General features: G+C 50.1%; 1 protein-coding gene across 1 annotated transcript in view; it reads left to right on the top strand.

Annotated features, from left to right (window-relative positions):
• The window catches only part of LOC144937602 (alpha-1,3-mannosyl-glycoprotein 4-beta-N-acetylglucosaminyltransferase B-like), a 125,012-nt gene extending 99,600 nt beyond the window's left edge, over nt 1-25,412 (top strand). Inside the window, exons 7-15 of the mRNA XM_078864930.1 lie at nt 695-770; nt 3,496-3,610; nt 5,244-5,374; nt 6,765-6,872; nt 7,253-7,446; nt 17,919-17,997; nt 18,906-18,993; nt 19,626-19,738; nt 22,156-25,412. Of these exons, the coding sequence (XP_078721056.1) occupies nt 695-770; nt 3,496-3,610; nt 5,244-5,374; nt 6,765-6,872; nt 7,253-7,446; nt 17,919-17,997; nt 18,906-18,993; nt 19,626-19,738; nt 22,156-22,182 (931 nt within the window). The 3' untranslated portion in view covers nt 22,183-25,412. The remainder of the gene's footprint in view (nt 1-694; nt 771-3,495; nt 3,611-5,243; nt 5,375-6,764; nt 6,873-7,252; nt 7,447-17,918; nt 17,998-18,905; nt 18,994-19,625; nt 19,739-22,155) is intronic.
• The last annotated feature ends 580 nt before the right edge of the window (nt 25,413-25,992 follow it).

Genomic DNA, 25,992 nt, shown 5'->3' with positions numbered 1-25,992 from the left:
CCCAGGGTGACAGACTGGCAGCAACAACGATGGCAACTTGTAATTCCATCGCGGTCTAAACCGGGACTTAATTCCTTACAGCCAGGGGCTGCCAGGGGCAACGTCAATGTGTCCCAGGGCAGTAGCGGAGAGAGTGGAGGCACGCTAGCCAACAAAGAACTCCAACGGCTCTTCTCTCTAACCATTGGTCTTACCCAACCTGGCATTCCAGGACCTTGGCAGTACCCCCTAACCCAGCCACCTGGCGGATTTGTCATGCTTCTTCGCGAAGTTAACCAAATCAACAACAACCGTGCCACCACCACCACCAGCAAACCCCAATAACAACAACCCCACCAACAAATATATGCTCCAAGCCTGGGGTGTTTCATTCAGACGCTGTCTTCCCGACAGACCTGTTCTTCACCTGAGGATGGCTGCTTGCGTTGAGGCCGAAACGTCGTGAGAATTATTTTATTATGTTTAATTTTTATTATTTTATTATTTCCCTTCTACATGACTTTACCGAAAGAACCAAGAAGAACAACCCCACCACCACCACCACGATAGTGGGTTTGTACAGCGGTCCAGGCGATGACGTGTGGTGTTGCTGCTGGTGGTTTTCGGTGGAGGTGCGGTTGGTGGATTGTGAGGAGATGGGCACATGCTGCTTGAGATCAGCTTGAGACCTCGTGCCGTCATCTCCCCCCCCCAGGTGGAGAACCAAGCAGAACCTCGACTTCTCCTTTCTCATGCTCCACGCGCAGCCCCGCGGGAGATTTTTCGTACAGGTGAGCACACGGCCTGCACTTAGCTCTGATAGTGGGCGCCTATTAATGTCGGCGATTGATGTGGTGGTGGTGATGGTGGCCGCTATGAACCCGGTGACCAGAGTTCGATTCGCGCTCGCGGCCAACAACCAGTGACGATTGTCTGAACTGGTCCTGGGTCTCCCTTAGGTCGACTCGGCCTCAAATTAATATCTGGTGCGGTGCGTCGATATCGCCACTCAGGAGACAAAGGAGGCTGGGTGTGGTGCTGGCCACCCCCACCCCCATCGTGTGCCACGCCAGCCTTCGTTAGCTGCTCACTGACCGCACTTGCCCCAGCAGTCTGTTAAGGCTACACGTGGTGGGGGTGGGAGGGGGGGAATCTTTGTGTTTGATGGAACCATGCAGGCCAGATATTCCTGGGCGTATTGCCACACGAGGGATGGATTCCGAAACATTCCAAAGTTCGGATGTCAGACATTTAGGGACAATTTGAGATCTATTCCAGATATCCAGGGCCATCTGCAGTCCCCGCTGCAGCCTTATGGCCCCAGGTGTTGAGAGCTACAGGGGAACGTCTGGGGACTCGCTTGGGAGAGTCGGCAGGGATTTATTGAAGTAAATGAATAAGCATCTGCAGGCGATTTAGCCCCCGCCGTCCTACCCATCCACGTTCATCTGGATGCGACACATTTTTTGTTTTAACGTGCGTTCGTCCTCGCCGAAGTGTCACTTCCCGTGACGTCGCACCTTTCGGGCGGATGGCGATGGTGTGAGGGAAGCCTTCGTGCAGCCGTGGGTAGGCCATGGATGACGACGATGATGCTGCTGATGCTGATGTTGTTGTTGTTGTTGTATTGGACGAGCGACCGTTGTACCCATGGTTTCACCGCGGGAAGGGGAGTCGAGTCAAGGATGTAGTGCAAAAATACAAAGGAGTTCGTATTGGAAGACAGTGAATGGCGAGTGGGAAATAAGAGGGAAAGGATGGAAAATGAACGGAGAAACGGGAACGGTGGGTGGGGATGGATGAGGATGGGGACGAAGAGGTGGCGACATCAGAGGCCCGACACCGCTACACGGAGTCGTCTGTTTTCACAGGGGGCCGTGGAAGGGGGGGGGGGGATTAAGAAGAAGGGAGGGATTAAGAAGGGGGGGGGGGCACACAGAAGTCACGTGATCTACAGGATGCTTGAGCTGATTGTATAGACGGGTTCGCATTACCCCTGCAGCCACCAGGGGTGCTACAAGTGACCACAGCGGCCAAACTCCACAACAATGACAGCAACAACGACACCGCCGTGAGCATAAAATAATAAACAGCAGCGATCGTGACTGCCAGCACGTGCTCCCAAGACAAGTTGTATTGTAGTATTTGTTTGTTGTTGCTGTGAGTGCACGTGTTATTGTGTTTGGAAACCGGTCTCTGTTGGGTTCCTCCGGGTAGGAGCGCCTGGCCACTTGCAGGGAAGAAATTAAGAGGGGGGTTGGTGGTCCTGGAGGGGAAGGGGTGCAGGTGTGTGTGGGGGGGTGATAGTGGTTGTCAAGGGGTAGGGGTGATGGAGGGGAGTGGGTGGCGGTGCAGAGGAGAGGGTGGTGGTGGAGGAAGTAGCGGTAGAGGAGGGGTGGGTGGTGTTTTGAAGAACCAACCAATATTTGAGATACATTTCTCATGGAATCTTTTCCAGGGCTTCACCACCCCCAAGACCTCCTCCTACCCCCCCCCCGCTCCCCCCCCCCTAAAAAAAAATGGGGAGGAATTTATCCAGATTTCACCTCTGGGTAGCTCCAGTAGCGATTCTAATGCCAAATGAGGATGCTACCGTTTGCATCACAATATAATGGTGTCACTGCTGCTGGTAATGATGACGATGATGATAAGAAAACGAATACTACCGGTGCTGGTGGTGCTGCTGCTGCTGCTTTTGACGATGGTGACGATCCCGACAACGACAGTCATGATGATAATGATCGTGACATTTGTGATGATGATCATGATGGCGACGATGAGGATGATGACTGCATTTTTCTATTATTAATATTAACCTGTGTCTTGCCAAGATTTCCCAGTAAGTGGCGATGTTGCTGCTGCTGCTGCTGTCGTGTGTGATCCCAATGACCGTAACCCTATCCCATTTCTGACGTACATGTGCGTCATCAGGTCATCAGTAACCGGAAGAAAAACTAAACTAAAATAACGTTTTTATGGGTACCGAGGCTCCCACAAGGCCATGCCGAAGGGCGAGTGGCACGCTTTGACGCCAGCTATCGTAGAGTGCGGTCGCGTCGCTAGAGTTGCCTGCAGTGAGTAACAACGTCTTTTAAAAACAACGAGCGCTACGACGCTCTAAATAAATTGTAACGCCGAGCCGCTTGTGCGTTCCGAGATTCAGCGTTGAACGTGGACACCCACTTTAACACGTAGCAGGCTTTTGCGACCAATATTATTCATAATATAGGTTTTTGGGTCAGATCGCGTTATTTATAAATGTGTCGTAACCGTCCACCACCCGACACGGCCAAACAGTAAAAAATGTGTCACGTTTTCAAAGGACAAATTAATTGACTTCTTTAGCCCACCGGTGTGCTGAAGAGAGAATCAACCGAAGAGAGAATCAACACCCACCCTGCAAACTTGCAGCCGTCTCGGGGCGGCAAAGGGCTAATGAACGACTTAGCGACTCGTGATGGTGGTGATGCTGATGATGATGATGGCGTGGGCATTTTCTTGACGACACCCTTGCAGCTGGAGGATGACATCGTGGCGAGGCCCAACTACCTGACCACCATGAAGAACTTTGCAGAGCAGCAGCCGTCCGACGAGTGGATCATCCTCGAGTTCTCGCAGCTGGGCTTCATCGGTGAGACATCGCGCTCGTCGCTCGTCGCGCGGCTGCTGATGATGATGGCGCTCGGGGAGATTGAGAGCGGTCGCGGAGTTTTTTTGTTGTTGCGTCAAATGCAGCGGCTGGCGGCTGACGGGACTGCACATTATAATTTGACGTTGATGCGATGTAGCAGACTGAGTGCGGTTTATTTATTCATCGGTGGATTTGTTTGTTCCTCTGATGAAGGGAAATTGCCCAAAATGTTGTCATGTTCTATTGTAGGGCAGCCGTAATGATGATTGTGATAACCTTTTTGATTATTCTTTTCTCCACAAATTTACATTTGAATAGCCGTGTGCCACTTCTGGGTTGGAGTTCTTGGCGCACACTGTGAAGGTTGCGAGTTCACATCTCAGTGAAGGGCCATCATCATCATCAACTCGACTTGCCATATAATCGTCAGGAGAATAAAACAAGTACAACGGTGGTGGTGATGGGGGGGGGGGTAAGTGTGGGGAGTGGTGGTGAAGTGGTTAGCCCACTGCTACAAACACGGCCACCCGAGTTCTGGGTCCTGCATTAGGTCGGCTCAGCCTTAAATGAGTACCTGATGCGCTACGTGAACATCGCCACCAGGGAGACAAAGGCGGCCTGGCATGGTGCTTGTCCGGCCCACTAACTGGAGTTGCATAACCTGCCTTCAACGGTGCCGCTCGCTTGCGGCACTTGCCGCAACAACCCGTGAAGGCTACACGGGGGATCCTTTGTCCCTGTCTCTCACTTGGCAATCTCGCCACGTGTCAAGGCGCAGCAGCGACCGCTGCCTCTCTCCCCACCACGCGCCCCCCCTCCCCCACCCGTGCCAGAGACGAGGCACGCTGGGCGGACGGCGAGAAACGAACGGCCCCCAAAAAATAAAACTTATAATCGAACGGCGGCCATGAACACGGCACGGCGCCCCCCCCCCCCACTTCCCCCGGGTGTTCTGTAAACGGCGGCGGCGACGGTGACGGCGGCGACGGCGGAGGTGCCAAGAACTTCACTCGGCGATCACGGCAACGATGAAATAAACGCGCGGAAATCAAACGCTGTTCACGGCCACACGGGCCTTAGAGAGTCGAGCGGGGGGGAAATGGCACGGTCGCAGATGATGAAACGGTCGCTGTTTTTCAATGTAATTCATGTACAATTACATTTTTACAATGATCGACATTTGAGTTTTTTTTTTTATTTGGCTCGTGCGAGCGTTCACGCCGAGCCACGGAGGGCAGCAGCGCCGCCGCTTAAACAACAACACGGGAGATTGCGTTTAAAAATACTGCGACTACTGCGTCTACGACTAGTGACTACGACTAGTAACAACGAGAACGGCTAGGATGACGAGTACGACTGGTACGTCTCCTACTCTCCGGATTTGTCCAGGAGATCCCCGCCGGGTTTAGAGCGGCGATTGTCAACGCCACTCCGTGGGCTCCGAAACTCCGCGAGAGTTTCATGTCATCGTCGTTGTTTTTGTTGTTGTTGTTGTTGTTTATACAGTATCCCACAATACTGTATACCCACCCAAATGCCTCGCGAAAACCTGCGACGCGCCCGAATAATCCGCATAAATCGGTCAGCAATGAACATGCTCTGCTTACCCTCCCTCCCCCCACTCCACCCCCAGGTAAGCTGTTCAAGGCGTCGGACTTGAACCCGATCGTGGAGTTTTTCCTGATGTTCCACAAGGACAAGCCCATCGATTGGCTGCTCGATCACTTCCTGTGGGTCAAGACCTGCAACCCAGAGAAGGACGCGGTGAGACGAACGGACGGGGACAAATGGGTGGATGGAGAGAGAAAGAGGCCAGACAGATGGGTAGACACAGGCGGAGAGAGACGAACGGACAGATGAACGGGCAGCGAGATTGACGGTCGAGACGGTTTGGTGGGCAAAACAGATCGACAGATGGACAAATGAACAAATGGGCAGCGAAACATTTGGACACACAGGTGACTGGATGGACAGATGGACAGACAAGCACAGCCAGATATACAGGATATCCAAACAACGAATGGACAAAGAAGCGGAGAGTAAGAGACACTTCCAGACAGGTGGACAGTTGGACATTCAGACATTCAGACAGCTCACGAAATGCTTGCCGAACCTCAACATCCCTGATGAGGATTGCCCTGCCTTGGGATATTTTTCCAACTCCTAAATACATTCTTTTTGGGGGGGGGGAGCGGGGGAGTAACACAACACTACATTACCTCCGATAAAACACAAAACGCAAAGGGGAGATAACATTTAGAAATAAATCCACCAAGATTGGGTAACGACACGCGCTTTCTGTACTGCCGCGTTTGGCGGGCGGGCGGGCGGGGAATGTCCTCCTCGGACTTCATTAATCGAGGAGCAGCCCAGCGGCAGCCCGTGGCCGTGCGCTCTCTCCCCGCCATAATTCACGCCGTTATCTCGCCGCGACGGCGATGAAATTACAATTTGCGGCGTTTTAGCGATGTGTCCCCATCTTTACGATTCCTACACTGCCCCCCCACCCCGCCTCTCTCTCTCGGTCGCTTCGTCTGCGGACGGATCCCGGGCCCTCGCCACCACCACCACCACATTGTGCGACGGCAATTGACGAGCGGCGGTCGCGGCTATCGAGGTCATTGTACTCTTTCCCGCCCCTCCCCACCCGCTCTCTGAGAGCGCACATCCTCCTATAATAATAATAATAACAACAACAATAATGTTATTGTTGTTATTGTTGTTACAATAATAATATAACAATAAATGTAATTTGTGATTAGCGGCACTTTCTTGTCAGTCGACCGCTCAATTCAAATGAACCGCCATCCCAAGCTGCGTCAGCGGTGCGGGTTGTTCGACCATACTTCACCACGTTCGGCCAGTGCGAATTGTCGAAGCTGTAGTCCGAAAGGGAATCAGAATATTTATTTAGACTGGAGGAATCTGATGAGCAACAAAGCTCTTTTTCACAGATGGCCGTGGCCACGTTGCACCGTCGCTCCCCCCGCCTGACTGCGTGTCGCATGCCCCACGGCGCGCTCGTGGCTTTGAGCATAGAATGACCGCGGCAGCGACGGGGATCGAACCCGGGGTCCTCCCAGCTGACCGGCTGGGGCGATTTAGCCGTTGCGATCGTTGGCTCTGCCCTCGCTCCTCCTCCGGCTCCCAACAGAAACACTGCGAGCGGCAGAAGGCGAATCTCCGTGTCCGCTTCAAGCCATCACTGTTCCAGCACGTGGGCACCCACTCCTCGCTGTCGGGAAAGATCCAGAAGCTCAAGGTGCGTGTGTGTGTGCGTACGAGTGGGTGCGGGTGTGTATGGGTGGTGGGTGTTTGTGCACGTACGAGTGGGTGTGGGTGGGTATGTGGATGTGCGGTTGTGTACGGGTTGGATGTGGGTGAGGATGCACGTGTGCGAGCGCGTGTGTGCGGGGAGTGGTTGTGTAGCGAGTGTGGGGGGAGCGGTTAGCGCGCTGCGCTACGAACACAACTTTCCGGGTTCAATTCCCACTCACGGGCAACTTCGGAGACAAACATCCGTTGGCCGTGAGTGGGAATCGAACCCGGGTCGCCGGTTTCTGTAGCGCTAACCGCCACGCCACCTCTCCTCCCCGTGCTCAAACGAAATGCACGCACGCACGCACACGTGCACGCACGCAGGATCGCGACTTTGGGAAACAGCCGCTGCACAAGGCGCACCCGAACCCGGCGGCGGAGGTGAGCACGAGCCTCAAGATGTACCAGCAGTACACGCTGGAGAAGGTCTACCTGGGCCAGGACTTCTTCTGGGCCTTCACGCCCGTTGCCGGCGACTTCATCCTCTTCCGCTTCCACGAGCCCATCCGCGTTGAGAGGTGCCGCTCTCTCGCTCGCTCGCTCCCCCCACCCCACCCCACCCCTGTCCCGCCCCACTGCAACAGCACGCGGCCAAACCGTTGTAAATGACCCTTGGCCACACCATTGTAAATAACTCGCGGCCACACCTTTATTAACATTAACACGGCCACACCTTCATTAACATTATCACATCCACACCTTTATCAACATTATCACGGCCACACCTTCATTAACATTATCATGGCCACACCTTCATTAACATTATCACGGCCACACCTTTATTAACATTTTCACGTTCACACCTTCATTAACATTATCACGACCACACCTTCATTAACATTATCACGTTCACACCTTCATTAACATTAACACTGTCACACCTATATTAACATTATCACGACCACACCTTCATTAACATTATCACGGCCAAACCTTCATTAACATTATCACGGCCACACCTTCATTAACATCATCACGTTCACACCTTCATTAACATCATCACGTTCACACCTTCATTAACATCATCACGTTCACACCTTCATTAACATCATCACGTTCACACCTTCATTAACATCATCACGTTCACACCTTCATTAACATCATCACGTTCACACCTTCATTAACATCATCACGTTCACACCTTTATTAACATCATCACGGCCACACCTTCATTAACATTATCACGGCCACACCTTCATTAACATCATCACGTTCACACCTTTATTAACATTATCACGTTCACACCTTTATTAACATTATCATGGCCACACCTTCATTAACATAATCACGTTCACACCTTCATTAACATCATCACGTTCACACCTTCATTAACATCATCACGTTCACACCTTCATTAACATTATCACGTTCACACCTTTATTAACATCATCACATTCACACCTTCATTAACATCATCACGTTTACACCTTTATTAACATCATCACGGCCACACCTTCATTAACATCATCACGTTCACACCTTCATTAACATTATCACGGCCACACCTTCATTAACATTATCACGTTCACACCTTCATTAACATCATCACGTTCACACCTTCATTAACATTATCACGGCCACACCTTCATTAACATCATCACGTTCACACCTTCATTAACATTATCACGTTCACACCTTCATTAACATCATCACGTTCACACCTTCATTAACATTATCACGGCCACACCTTCATTAACATTATCACGGCCACACCTTCATTAACATTATCACGGCCACACCTTCATTAACATCATCACGTTCACACCTTTATTAACATCATCACGTTCACACCTTCATTAACATCATCACGTTCACACCTTCATTAACATCATCACGTTCACACCTTTATTAACATTATCACGGCCACACCTTCATTAACATCATCACGTTCACACCTTTATTAACATCATCACGTTCACACCTTCATTAACATCATCACGTTCACACCTTCATTAACATTATCACGGCCACACCTTCATTAACATCATCACGTTCACACCTTCATTAACACTATCACGTTCACACCTTCATTAACATCATCACATTCACACCTTCATTAACATTATCACGTTCACACCTTCATTAACATCATCACATTCACACCTTCATTAACATCATCACGTTCACACCTTCATTAACATCATCACGTTCACACCTTTATTAACATCATCACGTTCACACCTTCATTAACATCATCACGTTCACACCTTCATTAACATTATCACGTTCACACCTTCATTAACATCATCACATTCACACCTTCATTAACATCATCACGTTTACACCTTCATTAACATCATCACGGCCACACCCTCATTAACATCATCACGTTCACACCTTCATTAACATCATCACGGCCACACCTTCATTAACATTATCACGGCCACACCTTCATTAACATCATCACGTTTACACCTTCATTAACATCATCACGGCCACACCCTCATTAACATCATCACGTTCACACCTTCATTAACATTATCACGGCCACACCTTCATCAACATTATCACGACCACACCTTCATCAACATTATCACGGCCACACCTTCATCAACATTATCACGTTCACACCTTCATTAACATTATCACGGTCACACCTTCATTAACATCATCACGTTCACACCTTTATTACCATTATCACGTTCACACCTTTATTAACATCATCACGTTCACACCTTTATTAACATTATCACGTTCACACCTTCATTAACATCATCACGTTCACACCTTTATTAACATCATCACGTTCACACCTTCATTAACATCATCACGTTCACACCTTCATTAACATCATCACGTTCACACCTTTATTAACATTATCACGGCCACACCTTCATTAACATCATCACGTTCACACCTTTATTAACATCATCACGTTCACACCTTCATTAACATCATCACGTTCACACCTTTATTAACATCATCACGTTCACACCTTCATTAACATCATCACGTTCACACCTTCATTAACATCATCACGTTCACACCTTTATTAACATCATCACGTTCACACCTTTATTAACATCATCACGTTCACACCTTTATTAACATTATCACGGCCACACCTTCATTAACATCATCACGTTCACACCTTTATTAACATCATCACGTTCACACCTTCATTAACATCATCACGTTCACACCTTTATTAACATCATCACGTTCACACCTTCATTAACATCATCACGTTCACACCTTCATTAACATCATCACGTTCACACCTTTATTAACATTATCACGGCCACACCTTCATTAACATCATCACGTTCACACCTTTATTAACATCATCACGTTCACACCTTCATTAACATCATCACGTTCACACCTTCATTAACATCATCACGTTCACACCTTTATTAACATCATCACGTTCACACCTTCATTAACATCATCACGTTCACACCTTCATTAACATCATCACGTTCACACCTTTATTAACATCATCACGTTCACACCTTCATTAACATCATCACGTTCACACCTTTATTAACATCATCACGTTCACACCTTCATTAACATTATCACGTTCACACCTTCATTAACATCATCACGTTCACACCTTTATTAACATCATCACGTTCACACCTTCATTAACATCATCATGTTCACACCTTCATTAACATCATCACGTTCACACCTTTATTAACATTATCATGGCCACACCTTCATTAACATAATCACGGCCACACCTTTATTAACATCATCACGTTCACACCTTCATTAACATCATCACGTTCACACCTTCATTAACATCATCACGTTCACACCTTTATTAACATCATCACGTTCACACCTTCATTAACATCATCACGTTCATACCTTTATTAACATAATCACGTTCACACCTTCATTAACATCATCACGTTCACACCTTTATTAACATTATCACGTTCACACCTTTATTAACATTATCACGTTCACACCTTCATTAACATTATCACGGCCACACCTTCATTAACATCATCACGGCCACACCTTCATCAACATTATCACGTTCACACCTTCATTAACATCATCACGTTCACACCTTTATTAACATTATCACGTTCACACCTTCATTAACATCATCACGTTCACACCTTTATTAACATCATCACGTTCACACCTTCATTAACATTATCACGGCCACAACTTCATTAACATTATCATGGCCACACCATTATTAACATTATCACGTTCACACCTTCATTAACATTATCACGTTCACACCTTCATTAACATTATCACGTTCACACCTTCATTAACATCATCACGTTCACACCTTCATTAACATCATCACGACCACACCTTTATTAACATTATCACGTTCACACCTTCATTAACATTATCACGGCCACACCTTCATTAACATTATCACGGCCACACCTTCATTAACATTATCACGGCCACACCTTCATTAACATTATCACGGCCACACCTTCATTAACATTATCACGGCCACACCTTTATTAACATTATCACGTTCACACCTTCATTAACACTATCACGGCCACACCTTCATTAACATTATCACGTTCACACCTTCATTAACATTATCACGTTCACACCTTCATTAACACTATCACGGCCACACCTTCATTAACATTATCACGGCCACACCTTCATTAACACTATCACGGCCACACCTTCATTAACATTATCACGTTCACACCTTCATTAACATTATCACGTTCACACCTTCATTAACACTATCACGGCCACACCTTCATTAACATTATCACGTTCACACCTTCATTAACACTATCACGGCCACACCTTCATTAACATTATCACGTTCACACCTTCATTAACATTATCACGTTCACACCTTCATTAACACTATCACGGCCACACCTTCATTAACATTATCACGGCCACACCTTCATTAACACTATCACGGCCACACCTTCATTAACACTATCACGGCCACACCTTTATTAACATTATCACGTTCACACCTTCATTAACATTATCACGGCCACACCTTCATTAACATTATCACGACCACACCTTCATTAACATTATCACGGCCACACCTTCATTAACATTATCACGGCCACACCTTCATTAACATTATCACGTTCACACCTTCATTAACATCATCACGTTCACACCTTCATTAACATTATCACGGCCACACCTTCATTAACATCATCACGTTCACACCTTCATTAACATTATCACGTTCACACCTTCATTAACATCATCACGTTCACACCTTCATTAACATCATCACGGCCACACCCTCATTAACATCATCACGTTCACACCTTCATTAACATCATCACGACCACACCTTCATTAACATTATCACGGCCACACCTTCATTAACATTATCACGGCCACACCTTCATCAACATTATCACGACCACACCTTCATCAACATTATCACGGCCACACCTTCATCAACATTATCACGGTCACACCTTCATTAACATTATCACAACCACACCTTCATTAACATTATCACGACCACACCTTCATCAACATTATCACGACCACACCTTCATCAACATTATCACGGCCACACCTTCATTAACATTATCACGACCACACCTTCATCAACATTATCACGACCACACCTTCATCAACATTATCACGGCCACACCTTCATCAACATTATCACGACCACACCTTCATCAACATTATCACGGCCACACCTTCATCAACATTATCACGGTCACACCTTCATTAACATTATCACGACCACACCTTCATCAACATTATCACGACCACACCTTCATCAACATTATCACGACCACACCTTCATCAACATTATCACGACCACACCTTCATCAACATTATCACGGCCACACCTTCATCAACATTATCACGACCACACCTTCATCAACATTATCACGACCACACCTTCATCAACATTATCACGGCCACACCTTCATCAACATTATCACGGCCACACCTTCATCAACATTATCACGTTCACACCTTCATTAACATTATCACGGCCACACCTTCATTAACATTATCACGTTCACACCCTGGCAAAGAGCACATAATACATCCGCGCTGAGAACGGTGCATCAATGTACCATGCACTGATCAACATGCAACACACAGCACACACGCTGTGCACACGCGGCGAGTCAATACTCGCACAATCGTACGCAAGTCCCAATACAAAATGCATCGGCATGTTGCTGTTCATTATTATTAAGCTCAGTTTTCAAACCGAAAGAGAAGAAACAAGCAAACTCGCCCCCCCTGAAATTTCGAGACATTATCGTATTGAGCGCTAAGGAGAGTATAAGTGCTGGCTCGGGTGGGGGGGGGGGGGGCGCGCCCCATGGCTGGAGGGGGGGGGGACGGTGGCCGGTGGCCGAGACCAGCGACAGAACGGCAGCCAAAGGGGGGCGACTCTCCCAAGTGGAGAACGTCCACCACGGAGACGGAGCGAGGAAACAGGATCGTGCGCGGGAGCACGACGGATTGTCGCAACGCATGAATTGATTGCGAGGAATGGCGACATTGCGGGGAGGCCTTTGTCCAGCAGCGGATAGGCCCTGGCCGACGGTGATGAATGGAACGCCACGGCGCCAATTTGCGATCCACCGGTGGCGATGGTCATAACTGCGCGGGCAGAAGGTGCTAGTATTTCGGGTCAGTGGTTGGGGTTAGGCCCAAGCGTTCGCACGCATCCTCTGGGGCACGAGGCAATTATGGTTGCGCAAATATCATCCTAGGCGGCGGAGAATTTGCGAACGACAGCTTCTGCTTTATTATCCACAGACAAAAGTGTAAGCCCGTTCTTGGACGAATCTAAAACCGGTCATTGCAAATTCTGATATCGCTCTAGAAAGCGAAAGAGGCCGATTTAACGAAGACACTTTTAAACATAAATTAATTTGTGGAGACATGGAACGGGGTTCTGCTTGCATTTGGTTTTACCCAAAGTGTTCCACAGCAGCGCACAACGAGTGTGTACACAATGTTGCCTTTTGTGTTGAACGAAATCTCATAGTTTACATGGAGTGGTCTTGCCAATAACATCTGGCTCTGCTGATGGGACCCAGACGGTCGAAAACCGTGAACCCGCGTGCTTAAGCAAACGCTGCTGAACAAATGGGTCTTAAAAGCCACGAGGCTGATGGATTAACGCACACATGTACTGTACTTGTCCCTTCTCTTATAAAGACGTATATATAGCGAGCCTTGTTCCAAAGCGCTTTACAAGCAATTATAAAATTTCACGTGAGATGATAGTGGTCGAGTCGTAGAAGTGGGGTTGTTGTTAGAAGCGGTGGTGTCGTGGCATGTGTCTCTAAATTCCTTCGCATCGTACGAAACCAACCGTGCTAATTGGAGGTGCGGGAGGACATGCCAGGTGGACTTCTTTGTTCTGTATTGGCTGTTACCCACAATGCTCAGCGGCGGAGCGAGCGGCTCACGAAGCGGAAAGGTCGCGAGTTCAAAGCCTGCACCGGAGTTGACTCGGCCCATCATCCAACGCCTCCCTCGGGGGGTCGATAAAAATCGCACTACTTTGTCTCATAGACAGCCACACGCCCTGCCACGGGCACGTGGAATGTATATGTTGTGTTGTAGGTAGGAGAGAGAGAAGGTGTGGATGAGGAGCATGACGCCGATGCCAAGAGCACCGCTGAGATGTTCAACAAAGACGGGGGGGGGGGGGGCACCACATTGCAAGGAAGTCACAATGTGGTGCCCCATGGTAGCGACTCAACCCCGCCACAAGAATGTGGAATTATCAGCGCCGGGACTGTGCAGGGCCGTAGACCAGGAGCAGCTCGTCTACCTGTGAGCGGCTAACTGTGGCAGGCGCGTTGTGGGATCACGGCTGAGCTTGCGGGCTTAATTGTACAAACCACAGTAGTAGGTTTTTACCCTTTAAACTGGTACAAAACTGACACCTTTATACAAGGCATCATGTTTGCAATAACCACAACACAAGCAGTCAAAATGCAAACAAAAAGAAACAACTCTGATAATGATAATGATATGCACTGTCCTTGAAGTTGATTGGTCCACACCCGAGACAGCTTTCCTTAGAGCCTAGTCTCCATTGGTGTTGGACCAGATGACGCCAAAAGGCGTACAACTCAAAAACAGCGCACTATCAGAGTATTGAGAGCTCGGGGTAAGCTTATTATTATTGTGGTGTTAATGAGGTTTCTTTCTAGATTTGAAGTTTTCGTGATTGCAAGGATCCATACTCTTTGGTTCTTTCGGTAAAGTCACGTGGGTGAAAAATAAAATAAAAATAAATAAAAGTAAATTAAATCACTACGTTTCGATTGCAACATCAGGTGTGACAACCACAGCAAAATGAGGTTTCTCTCAAGAGTGCGGGGGGGGGGCAGGAGAGAGATTTTGTTGAGAGGTGCGTGTGTGTGTGTGCCCCATCATTGTTATCATGATCATTGTAAATCGTCATCACAAATCCACTGTTTTATCCCTACCATCATCAGCAAAACACTGTCACGGTTGTTACCGTTATCATCAGCAGCAGCAGCAGCATCATCAGCAACACTATCCGTGGCGTCGTTATCGGTAACACCGGCGGTCGCAACATCATTATTATTATTTTAATCAGCAACAGTAGCTGAAGACGTAGCAACAGGAGCAGCATCATCGTCAGTTTAATCAACAGCAAGGTTTGTAGCGTCAGCAGTGCCATCATTAACTGCTTCATCAGCAGCAGCAGAATGTTTTCTTTTTCTCGGAGCCAAAACTTAATTTAATGAATAAAGAGGGAGCATTCCACCGCCCTAACCTCTCCATTAGAAGGCGTGTGGTTCAGCATCACTTCATTAACAGCCCATTAACTCCCTCAATTACTCACGGTAACGCTGCACAAACACGCGCTCCGCAGCTCCACTATTGGGACAACTACACGAGTGGAACTTCCCTCCCTTCACTTTCTCCCTCTCTCCTAACCTCCCTCACCACCCCCAACAGCCACCCCTCACCACCCCCAACAACCACCCCTCACCACCCCCAACAATTACCCCTCACCACCCCTGACCACCTCAACAACCACCCCACTCACCTCACCCTCATCACCCCTTTTGCGAGAGTCAATGTGTCGCTCAATCTCACCGTGAGCCCCGTGAGTCCTCGCGGTGAGTCCCGGCGTGCCGCTCGGCACGGTTAACAATGGTTCGACTCCACGTGCTGGGGACCGTCTTCCTCTTGAGGAACTGAAACGTATTTTTAAATCGTTTTGTCTCAATCCACTCCTCCGTGGGTGGTTGTTACTTGACCATACTTCACCACGCTGGTCAGTGCACGTTGATGTAGTCGGCACGGTGGCGGTGGAGGAGGTCCTCAGGACCGTTCGGAAACCACTCGCCGCTGATGTGGCTAGCCGTGGCCTGCAGTCAAATCCGGGCGCACTGATTGTGTTTAGCGCCGTGGCGAGGTGGCGCTAACCACTGCGCCACCGCTCCCCCTGCCCCCCCTCTGAAATATACCAAACGCAAATATTTCATTTTGAGACTCATCCCGGCCGTGGGAGGTCGGCCCGCGGCAGGATATTGCTACGGCGCGCACAGAGGTCCCCCGTCTCACGCGAGGGGTCAGGGGGCAACACAGAGGATCGGGGGGTCCCGGTTCGATTCCCACTGGGGTGCGGCACGGCTCGTTTCTTACTCTCAGCCCTGTTTGTTGTTGTTGTTGTTGTTTATTGCTATTTTAATGAACCGGCTACGGCGTCGTTGTCGGCTCCATTCACCGAGGGACGCGGCGACTGAACGCCTGCCTCCAAGGTCGGTCACCCTGATTCGCCGCTCAAACGAGCATTGAGGCGGCGCGTCTCGGTTCCCGGCTTACAGCCCCTGAGCTAGAGGTGGCAATTCCACATTCCCACGGCAGGGGCGGGTCACCCCGTAGGACATCCGCCGGTGACGTCCCCGCAAAGCGTTGCTCCGTTGTGTTGGACACCTCGGTAGAGGAGCCGCATACAGGGAGCTGCTCTCTCCCGGCTTTAGCCTCGCACTCCTGCACCTCTCGACCACACCCGCTATCCAACGATACACTCGCGGCATGTGCATACAGAGCCATACACGTACCTCTTCCCGCCTCTTTAGTCTCTCACCTCCTCTCTCCCCCCTCCCCCCACCTCCTCATCCCACCTCTTAATTCCCTCCCCCGCTACCTTCCTTCTCCCTCCCTTTCCCCATCTCTCTCTCTTCTCCTCGCTCCATCTGGGTAGTTGCCTCTCAACCACCCTGCCCCCCAACCCCCTCTACCCCCCCCCCACCCTCTCCTCCCCTAGCCCCCCCCCCTCGCCCTTCCCCTCCGGGGGGTCCCGATCTCGCATCCTGCACATTGGGCAGTGACGTCTGCGCGGGGTTAACCTGGCGGCCGCACGCGCTCGCGTGTGCCCCCGTGTGCCCCCATGGCCCATTGTTCGGTGGAAGCAGCTGGAACGTGGGCTGGGCGCGGCCTCCCTCTGTCCTGGTGTGTGTGGTGTGTGTGGTGTGAGTGTGGTGTGTGTGATGTGTGTGTGTGTGGTGTGTGTGGTGTGAGTGTGGTGTGTGTGATGTGTGTGTGTGGTGTGAGTGTGTGTGGTGTGTGTGTGAGTGGTGTATGGTGTGTGTGTGGTGTGTGTGTGTCAGCGTGTGGAGTGTGTGTGTGTGGTGTGTCTGTACGTGAGTGTGGGGGGGGGTGCGCGAGGCGCTCTGCGTTTGTGTCGCACCACGAGCGGGTGGGAATGTGCCGCACGAATGGTCGGTGTGACGTGGTCGTATTGTGTCGCTCCTTTTAGGCTCCGTCAGACGCGCGTCCGTTGGTATTCCACCTCCACCCCACTCACCCTCAGAGGTCGCAAACGGGTTTTGATTCCTTACCCGTACCCGTACCCGGCCGCACCAGGGTCGCAAACGGGTACCCGTACCCGGCTGGGTACGGGTAGCCGGGTATTGGGTAGGGTACGGGTATCGGGTACCCGGTTGCGACCTCTGCCCACCCCACACCACCCAGTGCGTGAACTCTCGCTCTCCGCCCCCCCCCCGTCACCTGTGCGTCGCAGGTACCTGTTCCGTAGCGGGAACATCGAGCACCCGGGCGACAAGTTGTTCAACACGAGCGTGGAGGTGCTGCCCTCCCTGGTGAGTGGCACGCGCGGGGGCCCCTCCCCCCCCCGTCTCGTGAGATCTCGCGGCAAAGCTAAGCAGGGTCGGGGGGGGGGGGTTGCCCGCTTGACGCTGTACTTGCGACTACCGGGGTAAATATCGGAGGAATTCCCGGAACGGGACCGTGGAGGCCCTGGCCCAAACCGTCGGGGCGAAGCGCGAACCACTGACAACAACATCGCACACGTTCAGTGTAGGCTGTAGCGGCAGCAGTGGCAGCAGCAGTGACAGCGGCAGCAGCAGTGACAGCAGTGCCGGCAGTGGCAGCAGTGACAGCAGCGGCAGCAGCAGCGGCAGCAGTGACAGCAGCGGTAGCAGCGGCAGCGGCAGCAGAACTTCACTGGGCCGCACCTCAAGCCGTCATGTGGCTTTCGGGCTTGGATGCAGAGCTCGAATCCAGCTCGTGATAAAGTGACGGCGGGGAATATTTTAATCGGTCCTACGCCTCCCATAAGTTGACTCGGCCTGGTGTGGTGTGTAAGCAACAGCACTTGGGGAGACAAAGGCGGCCGGACGTGGTGTTGGCCACCCAGCCCCTCGTGTGCCATGCCGGCCTTCATAGGTGCTCGCTAACAGCATTTGCCCCGACAGTCTGCGAAAAGCTTTCCCGGGGATATCTATCTTTGCTTACACGTCTGTATGCGATCATTTGTTCATGTGTGTGTGGAGCTATGCGTGCGAGTAGACTTGTCCATGTCTGTGTGTGTCCATGTTCACACACAACGCACACATCTGTGTCTGTGTGTGTGTATTCACGGTCACACACACACACACATGTCAGTGTCCCTGTGTCCGCGCGTCGTCAGCGTGCGTGTTTTGCGTTCGCGTCTGTGCAAGCGTGCGCGTGTCTTTGCCCCATGTGTCTCTGTGCCCACGCCGCGTAGAGTCCCGACTCGGGCAAAGAGACGCTTCAAGACACCAAGGATCGCTCGTCCAAGTACGTGCGGACGGAGGACGGCTTCTTCCGCATCGGTGAGACAGTCGCGCGCGCCTTGAATCCTGCCCGACTCCCCCCCATCGTGCCGCCTGTCCAAAGCCGACCACGATTCGCTGATTCGTCGATACCCGACGTTGACTTGAGTTGACGATTCTGGGTCGTTTTTTATAGCTGGGGATGTCGAGTGCTAGCTGATAACAATACTCGAGTCCCATCCAATACAGAAACACTCTTCCCATCCGATACAGAACGCTCGTTCAATCCGAAACATAACCCTCTTCTCAGTGCTTGATGATAATAATGATTTAATTTTATATAGCATCGTCACTCATGTTAATTGCATTTTACAACGCTGTACATCAATTATATATAAGGGTGTAGGGGAAAGCCTTCATTCAGATTGTATAGACAATGGCTGCTGCAGCTGATGATGATTTGATGCCAATTATTGTGATTATGGTGGTGACGACGGTGATGACGACGATGATGACGACGATGGTGGTGGTTGTGCTCCTAATAATGTTGCTGCTATTGATCCTGACGACGATGACGACAACAACACTCACACGATGACGATGATGACGACGACGACGATGACGACAACAACACTAACACGATGACGACGACGACGATGCTAACAATGATGACGATGATTGCGATGACGCAGGAGCGTTCGTGAATGGCGCCGCCGAGGGAGAGGTGGAGCAGGGTCTGGGCCCCATCACGGCTCTGCGTCTCTCCATCATCACCGACTCGCCCGTCTGGGTCATCCTCAGCGAGGTGCCGCCAGTAGCCCCTGGCCTCTACGAGCCTCTCCGAGCTTTTTCAACACCGAGAAATGGAAAACGTCGGGAGTAGTAATACAAATAATGATGAGGATGATTTTACATTTGTAAAGCGGCGGGTCCCAATGCGTCACCGCCGTGTATAGAAAGCTGAGAAATGAACGAAACCTGCAGAGGGTAAACAGCCAGAACTAGGCGGGGGGGCTGGGCGGGGGGGGGTTAAGGTCAATTTTAAGAGGTGAGTTTTCAAGACGGACTTAAATAACTGCGATTGTCTTTTTACCTAAAGGCAAAGCGTTGCTCCAAAGCCTGGAGAGAGGCTGCACAATGGCAACGGCCACTGTCGTGCACAGCATTTGGCCGCTATGAACGTCCACTCGATGACAAGCCTCTTCGTTGATCCATCGTTCGTGGCCAGGTCCATCCTGATAAAAGATCTATGTAGCTCAGTGGGCCTTACCTGGTTTAATAATTAAAAACAATAGTTGAGTAGCTGAGTACTTTAGCCCGATCACTGCAGGAGCCATCAGAGCTTTGACCTCGGCGTCCTTGAAAGAAGGCGATCCGAATATCGTGTGGACCTCGTGGGAGAGTAAACATGGATCAGTTCCTGGAAATATCGCGCCCTTCTCTCTCTCTCTCTCGTCCCACCCACCGCAGCTCCCTCCCCACCCACCCACCCTTACTCTCGCCCACTTCCTCTCCTCTCTTATTATTAATAAAGTACAATAACGGCCTTCCGGTTTTTTTTTGCTCGAGGGATCCGATATCCCTGGCCGCCGCGGATGTTTATTCACGGCCCGCAAATTGAACTCGGGTCGCCCGGCTTTCTCCAAATGCGGCGCACTCAGCGGCCGCGTCGCCACCAATCGCACGGAAGAGCGAGGAGACTGCGGCGTTGCGTTGCGTATTGGGTGCGTCTCCTGATGCCCAACTTTAGTCGTATATATATATTTTTTTGCCTGAGGGGGGGGGGGTACCTGCTTATGGGAAAGCTGTCCCTCGTTGTTCCAATTTGGATAAAAAAAAATTGTCGAATTTGGACCAACACGCCGTCCATCACCACCCACAACAACAACAAAAAATCTCTCGTTGAAGCTTTCACGCATGGTACCGTTCTTCATTTGAGGCTAAGTCGACCTAGGGGGAGGCCCAGGACGGGTTGAGATAATCCTAGCCGGTGTTTGGCAGTGAGCGGGAATCGAACTCGGGGCGCCGCGTTCGGACCGTGGCGCGCGAAGCACTGTGGCACCGCTCCCCATGTGTACACACACACACGCATGCCCACACACACACACGTGCATGCCCACACACACACACACACGCGCATGCCCACACACACACACGCATGCCCACACACACACACACGTATGCCCACACACACACACACACGCATGCCCACACACACACACACACGCATGCCCACACACACACACACGCATGCCCACACACACACACGCGCATGCCCACACACACACACACGCATGCCCACACACACACACACGCGCATGCCCTAAAAGACACGTGCACACAATTTCTCACACGCAACGCACCCAACTAAACGTGACATCCGAGAGGCGTCGACTGCAGAAGCCTGTCTGGTATTTTGATTTGCTCTGCGGGACGGGATAATTCCCTCCATAAATAAACCCGCGTCTCCAATGAGGGGGGGCCCCCCTGGGGATCTGAGCTGCTTTCTTTCCTCCCTCCTCCTACAACCCCCCCCACCTCCCCCCCTATTCCTGATGCTGCTTCCTCTCTCTCCCCCCTCCGCCGCCCCCCCCGCATCTTCCTCTTCACCCCCCCCCCCACCACCACCCCCCCCCCTTCTCCTGTCACGGGTTGCCCATGGCAAGCCAAACAAAAATCCGTGCCTCGGGACGTCAAACGAAGTCGGAAACAAAATCTCGCGAGTCTCAAGGCTCGTTTGCAGGAGGGGTCAGGCTGCAGTGGGGATGCTTGGCTGATCCCATGGTGGGGGGGGGGGGGGGAGCGGGGGGGGGGGGCAGAGAGTGGTGTGGTCACAGGGGAGCTGGGTGGAGCAGTGGTTCGTTCATTGCGCTTCCTAGCCGGTGACCCGAGTTCGATTCCCGGTCACGGCCTTGGGAAGGGTGCGCAGTCCCGAACTTTCTAGTTTTCTTTAATTAGGGAGCCCTACATTCATAATTGTCGATATATATGATCGATGTAGCCCAAGTCGCCCCCTTGCAAGAGAGCCAATGTTGTTTCACGAGCCTCGACGGGTTTACTTCATCGCCTGCTTCGACACAGGATGCACACGTGCAATATATCAAGTGGGCAGTGGTCGATTTCTCACCTCCCCCCCCCCTTTCCCTTGTATCTGCCACTCCTACCACCTTCCTCACCTCCCTCTCCCCTCTCCCACCTTCATCCGCCCTCGCCCCTGGCCAGATCTACATTAAGAAGGCAGCGAGGTGACGGTGACACGGAGGCCCCCTCCCCCCGCGCCTCCTCCTCCTCCTCCGTCGCCGTCACTGCCGCGGCAGCGAAGAGGAACTGGGACTGGAGTCGAACTTCTGCCCCTCGTCTCGGCGACAACGCCAGTCCCTCCCCGAGCCGTCGAAGGCGCCTGGGAGGGGAGACGACCGCCGAGGGTGGAGAAGCGAGGAGAATCCACCTCGAGTTTTGGAGGGGGGGGGGGGGTGGAAGCCGAGAGGAGGAGTGGACACAATCAGAACTCCTGGATCTTGTGATTTGAGATGTTTTGGGGGATTAAAGAAAGGCCTCGTTTAGCCCCCACCCCCCCCCCCCAATGAGTTGTTTTGGGAACGCAAAAACTTTTTGTTGTCGTCTCCAAAGCTTCCGGCCTCGTCTTGGGCAACTGGTGAATAAGTTATGACAGAGGGTGACTATTTATGTTTAAACTTGTATTTTCATTTATCGACGCCGTTCATGCCGTGTGGTGGCATGGGGGTGTGGTGGTGGGTGTTTAGCGGTGGGGGTGAGATGATACAGATCCGTCGAGCGAGATCGAGCCTCGTGCTCTCGGGGTACACGCCGCGGAGAATCGCAGTGTGTGCTGAAGAAGTGGGGGTGCGTGTGTCTAAGGATCAATGTCTCTCTTTCAATTCGTAAATTAACCTTATGGCGGGACCCCCGGGGTCCACGAATAAATGGAAGTCAAAATCTTAATCAGTTAATTAATCGATTTTTGGCGACTCCGTCCCACATGAACGCCGCGACCCACCTGGCGCGCATCATTCTGTTGTGATGTCCAAGTGCGACGAATGCGCAGAAGAGCTGAACAAGCGAATGCACTCCACGCTCGGGTACGGGCAGGATCATAAGTCTTATCCAAAGCTGCTCAAACTGCCTACACGACTAAAGTCCTTTATTTGTCATAACGGGATGCGTAATACAGTGAAACTGCTCTCTTATCTTCAATATTATTTGTGACCTACCAATGTCTGCAGCCAGGATCAATCGATGACAATCCTATTACCTGCAGATATTTAACAGATGAGATGCGTTGCACCGTTAATTCCTTCTGTTTGATAATACTTCTCTTGTCCGTATGCATCTGTGCAGATAGGTTTTTTTTTTGCGGTTAAGCCATAGTCCCCACATACCGCTCGTATCAATGCGGATAAGAGGAGCGGCGACCCACTACTCTGTAGAGTAACATTGGTATAAACGCTTGTGACAATATGAACAGCGCATTGAAAACGCGTACTATTGTATGTACTTTTTACACAGTGTGTTCACAAATCCACACAGAGAAGAAACACGATGATTGACAGAGGGGTGGAATTTTTTTTGTTCGATAGTGTATTTAAATAGAGGTACTGCAGGTAAGTAGTTTTCAGTTTAAAAGGCATAGTTTAACAAGACAACACTTGCCACCATCCTTCAAACCCATTGGTGAAAAAGAGCAACGTTTTTGTTAACATTATAATATAATGTTTATGCGAGAATCGGGGGCTTCTGGTCCCGCCATAAGGTTCATATAACCAACGCTTAATTCCTCAATCCATACTTTCCGGAACGCTGTTTTTTGGGCTGGCTTGAGAGTCAGGATTACCGACGTAAGGCACTACAACTAGAGTACAAGGTACGCCTATCCGAAATAATCCTATATTTTGTTGCACCTTACTTTCCGATAATCCCACGAGAAAAGGTCTATACGAGTTAGGACAAAGTACGGCGTTGTGAGAGGGATGCGGCGTGTGCCAAAATAATTTCCGGAACGGTGTTCCCGACCAGTCTTACTCTGCTGAAATTATTCATCGTGTGTGTGCGCGCGCGCGTGTGTGCGTGTGCGTGCGTGTCGTTGCATGCAATGGATTTGCCATGACGCAGTGCATCCGCCACATTCCCCAAAGCGGGGCGGTCAGCAACAAAACATAACGAGATGATAACAAAAAAAATTCGAATTCTGTAACAAACAAACCCCCCCCCCCCCCCCCCCAATTTCTAGAGCCGCCAATGCACTGCGGTGAATGGAGGCGGTCCTTGATATACAACGTCCAACCATCCTTGTAACCCCTATGTTCAGAACGGCACACGCACAACAGTTTGTAATGCGGCACATCTTCACTGCAGGATGCTCGCAAACGTTTTCCGTATTCTATATCCGCACACTTTACGCGTGTGTGTGTTTGGACCACAATCTTCCTGACCGTCTCACTCCCGAACCTTCTCGCTCGCTCTCTCTCTCTCTCTGGAGGAGGTTACATGCCACCCGCTTCCACCTGTCAGATACAGTAAGCATTCAGAGACACCAATTGTATCGTTGCAAACAAATACACTGTTTAATGTGAGGTTAATATCAATGAAGCGGGATATTTATATTTAGAATCTTAAGTAAAAGCGGACTGAGAAACGAAACGCAGGAACTAATATGAAGTATACGAATACGTTTCAGACTTGTCAATATTTTCTAGCAAATGCACAGCTAAAGTCAGTTCGCATCAATGACACGGGATGTTTAATTACATAAAAGCATGTTAAGTTATCTCGTAAAAAAAAAAAAGTTTAACTTTTTTTTTCAACGTTCGGAGCGTTAGGCTGTCGTTTTGCATTTTCGAGCGGGACTGTAGACATTCATGGTTTCGGTTTTGCTTCTCAGTTAGACTTTTTTTGATGAAATCCATATTTGATAAACGCGCACGTACGTTGAAACTTCTTTCACACCGTACGTAGCCACAACGTACTGATCCGGATGTGCTTGCACAAGTCAGTAGGTCCCAAGCTGGATGGGAATGCCAGCCGCATATTATCTCTTCACGTTGCTAAAGGCATTCGGTAATGAATTCCTATTTTTAAGATCAATAATTTCAGTCCATTGATATTGACAGTGCCAGGGTAGATTTGTGGCTTTCTGTATTGTCGAGTTGGGTCACCAAGCCTCTGTGTTTGGGACCCCCACGTGTCCTCTGCCCTGCACATCGGCCAATTCCACTCTTGTTTGGTCCACTCCTGTAAATGCTGAAACGTTGACGGGCCGAGGTTTTCGGCATTCAAGGGGTTTCAACATTTTTCGATTTAAAGCTTTCGTGACTGCAGGGGTTCATCGTCTTGGTTCTTTCGGTAAAGTCACGTAGAAGGGAAATAATAAAATAATAAAAATAAAACAATAAAATAATTCTCACGACGTTTCGGCCACAACGCAAGCAGCCGTCCTCAGGTGAAGAACAAAGTCACGTAGAAGGGAAATAATAAAATAATAAAAATAAAACAGGTGAAGAACAGGTCTGTCGGAAAAACAGGTGAAGAACAGGTCTGTCGGAAAGACAGCGTCTTTCCGACTGACCTGTTCTTCATCTGTTTTATTTTTATTATTTTATTATTTCCCTTCTACGTGACTTTACCGAAAGAACCAAGAAGAAGGGGTTTCAACATTTGTTTTTTTACAAAAATTATCTTTTCCTTTATAAAGCGCGGAAATCGCCCCGCAAAGGTTTTCTCGCGTTTTCAGTATCGCGGGTCCGAGGTTCGCAACGTTAAGCTCAAGAGTTGCGTTGCCTCTTTGAATCGCCCTCGTGACAGGAGATGGACCAGAGGGAGCTGTCACCGATGTCTCTCGCAAACAACGTTATTTTCGCGTGTCAAACGATCGCACCTCTTCTAAAAGAGAGCGGCATTTTCTCTCTCCCTCGTTGCTTTCCGTTAAGGCCAATTTTTGAATGCGAGGTGATGTCCACCCACCGCGCAGTGACATTTCCGTAGCCGCGGTAGGATCCGATTAGCACGGTCGACTACGTACGGTGCAAAGGAAGTTCCACACAC

Source organism: Lampetra fluviatilis, chromosome 19 (genome assembly GCF_964198595.1).
Source record: "Lampetra fluviatilis chromosome 19, kcLamFluv1.1, whole genome shotgun sequence".
Lineage (NCBI taxonomy): Eukaryota > Metazoa > Chordata > Hyperoartia > Petromyzontiformes > Petromyzontidae > Lampetra > Lampetra fluviatilis.
The sequence above is the reverse complement of the archived record's forward strand: the minus strand, read 5'-3'. Positions and strand labels throughout refer to the sequence as shown.